Source organism: Pan paniscus, chromosome 18 (genome assembly GCF_029289425.2).
Source record: "Pan paniscus chromosome 18, NHGRI_mPanPan1-v2.0_pri, whole genome shotgun sequence".
Lineage (NCBI taxonomy): Eukaryota > Metazoa > Chordata > Mammalia > Primates > Hominidae > Pan > Pan paniscus.
In genome coordinates, this window is record NC_073267.2 from 34,534,703 (window position 1) to 34,540,702 (window position 6,000).

Sequence of the window (6,000 nt, forward strand, 5' to 3'; positions counted from 1 at the left end):
TAGCCATTAATCTTGCATCTCAAATCCAGTATGAGATGCAAGATTAGATGGGGGACGGCCAGTGTTCTTGGGAGTTTGGTGTTCAGAGAAGATTCCTAAAGAAAATATATTTAGGAGCTGGGCGTGCTGGCTCAAGCCTGTAATCCCAGCACTTTGGGAGCTAACAAAAATTAGCCAGGCATGGTGGTGCATGCCTGTAATCCCAGCTACTCAGGAGGCTGAGGCACAAGAATTGCTTGAGCCTGGAAGATTGAGGCTGCAGTGAGCTGAGATGGTGCCACTGCACTCCAGCCTGGGCAACAGAGTGAGACCCAGTGTCAAAATAATAATAATAATAATAATAATAATAATAATAATGATAAAAAAATAAAAGGGAAAAAAAGAAAATATATTTAGACAAAGCAAAGGCACGAACTGAGGGCGGGCATGAAGACAGAAGGCAGGAAGCAGATACCAGGGACGGGAAGATCAGGGTGTGTTTAAGAGTGGCCTCAGCATGAAATGCAGGGCTGAAGGAGTTGGTGGTGGTTAGATACAGGCCATGTCCCAAAATGACTGACGGGTGTTGTTTGGGATTTGCAGTTTCGCCTCTGGGAGTGACATAATCATATTTGCATGTTAGAACGATCACTCTTCAGGAGGGCTGGCGATTGGGGTGGGAGCAGGTGTGAATTCAGGGGACCAGTTAGAAGAAGGTGGTTGCAGACATCCAGCTGGAGAGGGATGGGCCTGGGCTAGGCAGGGGCAGGGGTTGGAGAACAGGGGGGTTTCAGATGCAGAGATAACAGAACTTGGTGGCTGATTGGAGGCAGGGAGTGAGGGAGAGGGAGGAGCAAAGACTAACTGTCAGTTCTCAAGAGCCGGCTGGAGCTCTTTCTTTCCCTCCAGTGAGAACAACATGCCCAGAACCAACAAAACCGAATTCCAACTGGAGCTGCCGGTGAAATATGCTGTCTACATGGTGGTCACCAGGTGCTGGCTTCCAGGACTTTAGCTGAGCCTCCACTTCTGGGCTGGACATGGCTGATTGTGCATCTGTGTGCATGAGTCTGTGCATGTGTGTGTGTGTGAGAGTCTGAGGATCTCTGTGCATGTATGTGTGCATGGGTATGTATTTGGGCATGGGTGTGTGAGTGTGATGATCTATGTGCATGTTTGTGTGCATGGACGTGTATTTGTGCATGTGTGTGTCTGAGGATGTATCTGCATGTGTGTATGTGTGCATGGGCGTGTATTTGTGGATGTGAGTGTGATCTATGTGTGTGCGTGCATGGGTGTGTATTTGTGTGTGTGTGTGAGGATCCTTGTGCATGGGTGTGTATTTGTGCATGTGTGTGTGAGGATCTATGTGCATGTGTGTCTGGGCATGGGTGTGCGTGCATATGTGTGTGTCTGAGGATATATGTACATTGTGTGCGTGGGTGTGTATTTGTGCATGTGTGTGTATGAGGATCTATGTGCATGTATGTGTGCCTGGGTGTGTATTTGTGCATATGTCTGAAGGTCTATGTGCATGTGTGTGTGCATGGGTGTGTGTGCATGTGTGTGTGAAGGTCTATGTGCATATGTGTGCACATGGGTGTGTATTTGTGCATGTGTGTGTGAGGGTCTATGTGCATGTATGTGTGCATGAGTGTGTATTTGTGCATGTGTGTCTGAGGATCTATGTGCATGTATGTGTGCATGGGTGTGTATTTGCGCGTGTGTGTGTCTGAGGGTCTGTGTGCATGTGTATATGTGCTCATGGGTGTGCATTTGTGCACGTGTGTGTGAGTGGCCCAAATGGGCACGCACTGTGTCCAGCACACATTGGTTCCCCCATCCCCCTGCACCCCACCCCATCTCCACCCCCCAGGACTTCATACCCATTACCCATGTGCCTGTTCGCTCCTTACACACTTAGCCTGAGACACCCTCCCAGGGCACCCCTCATGTTTTGTCACCTCCTGTCCCTTTTTTCTCCCTTCAGCCATGGGGTCTCCACTAAATATCTCAACTTCACGGCCTCAGAGAATACCAGTCGGGTCATGCAGCATCAATATCAGGTGGGCAGCTGGGACGTCTGGGTCCTGAGAAGGAGGCTGGGGAGGAAAATCGATGGTAGAAAATGCAGAAACAGGGATGGGAAATGTGCGCAAGGCACCTGTGGTGTGCCAGGCTTGGTTCCACGCTGCTATCACTCAGTATGCACACATACACGCACGTATGTGACATGCACGCACGTAGTTATCTTGTGTTACCTTCGTAACGACTCTGTGGGGCACTGTCATGATCCCCAGTTTACAGATGAAGAAACTGAGGCTCAGAGAGGTTTACAGAACAAGCCCGAGGTCTCCCACCGAGTAAGTGGGAGAGCTAGGACTGGAGACCAGGCCGTGTGGCACTGGAATGCGTATTAGGTGTACACTCTACTCTCTCAAACAGGAAGGGGCAGGACGCCCGGGCCTATGGCCTGCCCCGTGGGGAGGGGAGGCTGATTCTCCAGGCTGGTGGGGGAGGAAGGCCAGAGCCCTGACCCCGCCCTCCCCGGTGCAGGTCAGCAACCTGGGGCAGAGGAGCCTCCCCATCAGCCTGGTGTTCTTGGTGCCCGTCCGGCTGAACCAGACTGTCATATGGGACCGCCCCCAGGTCACCTTCTCCGAGGTGAGCGGAGCTCAGCCTGACTCCTGCACGGCCCTGCGCCTTCCTCTCACCTCTGTTAATGCTATTGGGTTTTAGAGCCGCTCCGCCCCTCTCCTGGACCCAGGCCATCTCACCTCCCGAGATGAGGCCCTGGCGCCTTCATCTCTGCCCCTTCTCAGTGCGTCTCTTTCCTCAGAACCTCTCGAGTACGTGCCACACCAAGGAGCGCTTGCCCTCTCACTCCGACTTTCTGGCTGAGCTTCGGAAGGCCCCCGTGGTGGTGAGAAGCTAAGTCAGCCCCAGGGCCACACAGAGACCCAGAGCGCTTCCCTGCTGGAACCTGTATGGTCTCTGAGCAAACGGGGAGGGGTGTTCTCTGCCTTCGGCTTCCTTACCCGTCCCCTCCCCTCCTGCGTTCCCCAGAACTGCTCCATCGCTGTCTGCCAGAGAATCCAGTGTGACATCCCGTTCTTTGGCATCCAGGAAGAATTCAATGCTACCCTCAAAGGCAACCTCTCGTTTGACTGGTACATCAAGGTGTGTGGGGTCCTGAGGCTTCGCCGGGCACAGGCGTGGTGCTCAGGGCCCAGGTGCAGTGCCCACCCGCTCTCTTCCACAGACCTCGCATAACCACCTCCTGATCGTGAGCACAGCTGAGATCTTGTTTAACGATTCCGTGTTCACCCTGCTGCCGGGACAGGGGGCGTTTGTGAGGTCCCAGGTACCTGTCTTGGTCGCTGAGGAACTATTGGAGGGAGAGGGGCTGGGCTTGTGGAGATTTCTGGGGGAGGAGAGAGAGACACAAAGAGAGAGGGAGAGAGAGACAGAGCGACAGAGAGACAGAGAGATACAGAGACGTAAGGAGAGAGACAGACAGAGACAGAGGCAGAGGGAGAAACAGACACAGAGACAGACACAAAGGAGAGCGAGAGACAGAGCGACAGAGAGACAGAGAGATACAGAGACGTAAGGAGAGAGACAGAGACAGAGGCAGAGGGAGAAACAGACACAGAGACAGATACAAAGGAGAGAGAGAGAGAGAGTCAGAGAGATAGAGATAGAGACAGAGACAGTGAGAGATGGAGATAGAGAGACAGAGAGATAGAGATAAAGAGAGAGATACAGAGCGCGACAGAGACAGAGACAGTGAGCCATGGAGATAGAGAGACAGAGAGAGGCAGAAAGCGATAGAGATAGATAGAGGACAGAGAAACGGAGGAGGGAGAGGAGGGAGAAGAGGTGGGGGAGGAGGACTGAGGGCTGGGGTTCTGGGGGACATGAGGAGGGGTTCCCCACTTGATTCAGGGGTGCACACGGTGTGAATGGGGAACCCCCAGAAATCCGGAGTCGTCTCCCCTGACGCCCCTCCTTCCTCCCCCAGACGGAGACCAAAGTGGAGCCGTTCGAGGTCCCCAACCCCCTGCCGCTCATCGTGGGCAGCTCTGTCGGGGGACTGCTGCTCCTGGCCCTCATCACCGCCGCGCTGTACAAGGTGCTCCCCGCCGCTCCCCCACCCCCTCCCTTCATCCTCTCGGGCCTCGCGCTGCAGCTCCGTGCCTCGGTTTCCCCGGCGGGGCTGCCAGCTGTGTGACTGGGGCGAGTCCGGGAGCCTCTCTGCGCCTCAGTCTCTTAGGGAGGGTGGCCGGGTTCATGCGCGGGGCTTGCTGAGAACGAGTCGCCCTCCTTGTTGTAGTTTCTGTTTTTCTCCAGGCCCCGACGCGGATGTTACTCCCCTCCCGCCCCGCCCTCCTGGGTCCCTTCTGTCTCTGCCGGCCCTCCCGCCCCCTCCCCCTGGTCTGCGGAGCCGCACGCTCCCTGGCTGCTGTCGCTCTCACTGCCCTCCTCTGCCCCGCAGGTCGGCTTCTTCAAGCGGCAATACAAGGACATGATGAGTGAAGGGGGTCCCCCGGGGGCCGAACCCCAGTAGCGGCTCCTTCCCGACAGAGCTGCCTCTCGGTGGCCAGCAGGACTCTGCCCAGACCACACGTAGCCCCCAGGCTGCTGGACACGTCGGACAGCGAAGTCTCCCCGACAGGACGGGCTTGGGCTTCCATTTGTGTGTGTGCAAGTGTGTATGTGCATGTGTGTGAGTGTGTGCAAGTGTCTGTGTGCAAGTGTGTGCACATGTGTGCGTGTGCGTGCATGTGCACTCGCACGTCCATGTGTGAGTGTGTGCAAGTATGTGAGTGTGTCCAAGTGTGTGTGTGCGTGTGTCCACGTGTGTGCAAGTGTGTGCAAGTGTGCGAGTGTGTGCATGTGTGTGCTCAGGGGCGTGTGGCTCACATGTGTGACTCAGATGTCTCTGGCGTGTGGGTAGGTGACGGCAGCGCAGCCTCTCCGGCAGAAGGGAACTGCCTGGGCTCCCTTGTGCGTGGGTGAAGCCGCTGCTGGGTTTTCCCCCGGGAGAGGGGACGGTCAATCCTGTGGGTGAAGACAGAGGGAAACACAGCAGCTTCTCTCCACTGAAAGAAGTGGGACTTCCCGTCGCCTGTGAGCCTGCGGCCTGCTGGAGCCTGCGCAGCTTGGATGGAGACTCCATGAGAAGCCGTGGGTGGAACCAGGAGCCTCCTCCACACCAGCGCTGATGCCCAATAAAGATGCCCACTGAGGAATGATGAAGCTTCCTTTCTGGATTCATTTATTATTTCAATGTGACTTTAATTTTTTGGATGGATAAGCCTGTCTACGGTACAAAAATCACAAGGCATTCAAGTGTACAGTGAAAAGTCTCCCTTTCCAGATATTCAAGTCACCTCCTTAAAGGTAGTCAAGATTGTGTTTTGAGGTTTCCTTCAGACAGATTCCAGGCGATGTGCAAGTGTATGCACGTGTGCACACACACCAAACATACACACACACACAAGGTTTTTTACACAAATGGTAGCATACTTTATATTGGTCTGTATCTTGCTTTTTTTCACCAATATTTCTCAGACATCGGTTCATATTAAGACATAAATTACTTTTTCATTCTTTTATACCACTGCATAGTATTCCATTGTGTGAGTGTACCATAATGTATTTAACCAGTCTTCTTTTGATATACTATTTTCAATCTCTTGTTATTGCATCAATGCTGAGTTAATAAATCAAATATATGTCATTTTTGCATATATGTAAGGATAATTTATAGGATATGTTCCTGGAAGTTTGGGTTCTCCCAGAAGCAAACCCAAGAATTTGGGTGAAACAAGCGTATTTAAGAGGTGGCAGGCCAGGCACGGTGGCTCACACCTGAAATCCCAGCATTTTGGGAGGTGAAGGTGTGAAGATTGCTTGAGCTCAGGAGTTCGAGACTAGCCTGGGCAACATATTGAGAACCTGTGTCCACAAAAAATTAAAAAAATTTAGCCAGGCCTGGTGTTACGTGCCTGTAGT

At 53.3% G+C, this 6,000-nt stretch overlaps 1 protein-coding gene across 2 annotated transcripts in view; it reads left to right on the plus strand.

Annotated features, from left to right (window-relative positions):
- Positions 1-5,725, plus strand: part of ITGAM (integrin subunit alpha M) — a 72,658-nt gene extending 66,933 nt beyond the window's left edge. For both annotated transcript variants that reach the window (XM_003807498.6, XM_008959646.5), the window contains exons 23-30: positions 889-972; positions 1,970-2,045; positions 2,536-2,643; positions 2,819-2,902; positions 3,046-3,159; positions 3,242-3,343; positions 4,004-4,114; positions 4,478-5,725. In XM_003807498.6, coding sequence (XP_003807546.2) covers positions 889-972; positions 1,970-2,045; positions 2,536-2,643; positions 2,819-2,902; positions 3,046-3,159; positions 3,242-3,343; positions 4,004-4,114; positions 4,478-4,549 — 751 coding nt within the window. In that variant the 3' untranslated portion in view covers positions 4,550-5,725. The remainder of the gene's footprint in view (positions 1-888; positions 973-1,969; positions 2,046-2,535; positions 2,644-2,818; positions 2,903-3,045; positions 3,160-3,241; positions 3,344-4,003; positions 4,115-4,477) is intronic.
- The last annotated feature ends 275 nt before the right edge of the window (positions 5,726-6,000 follow it).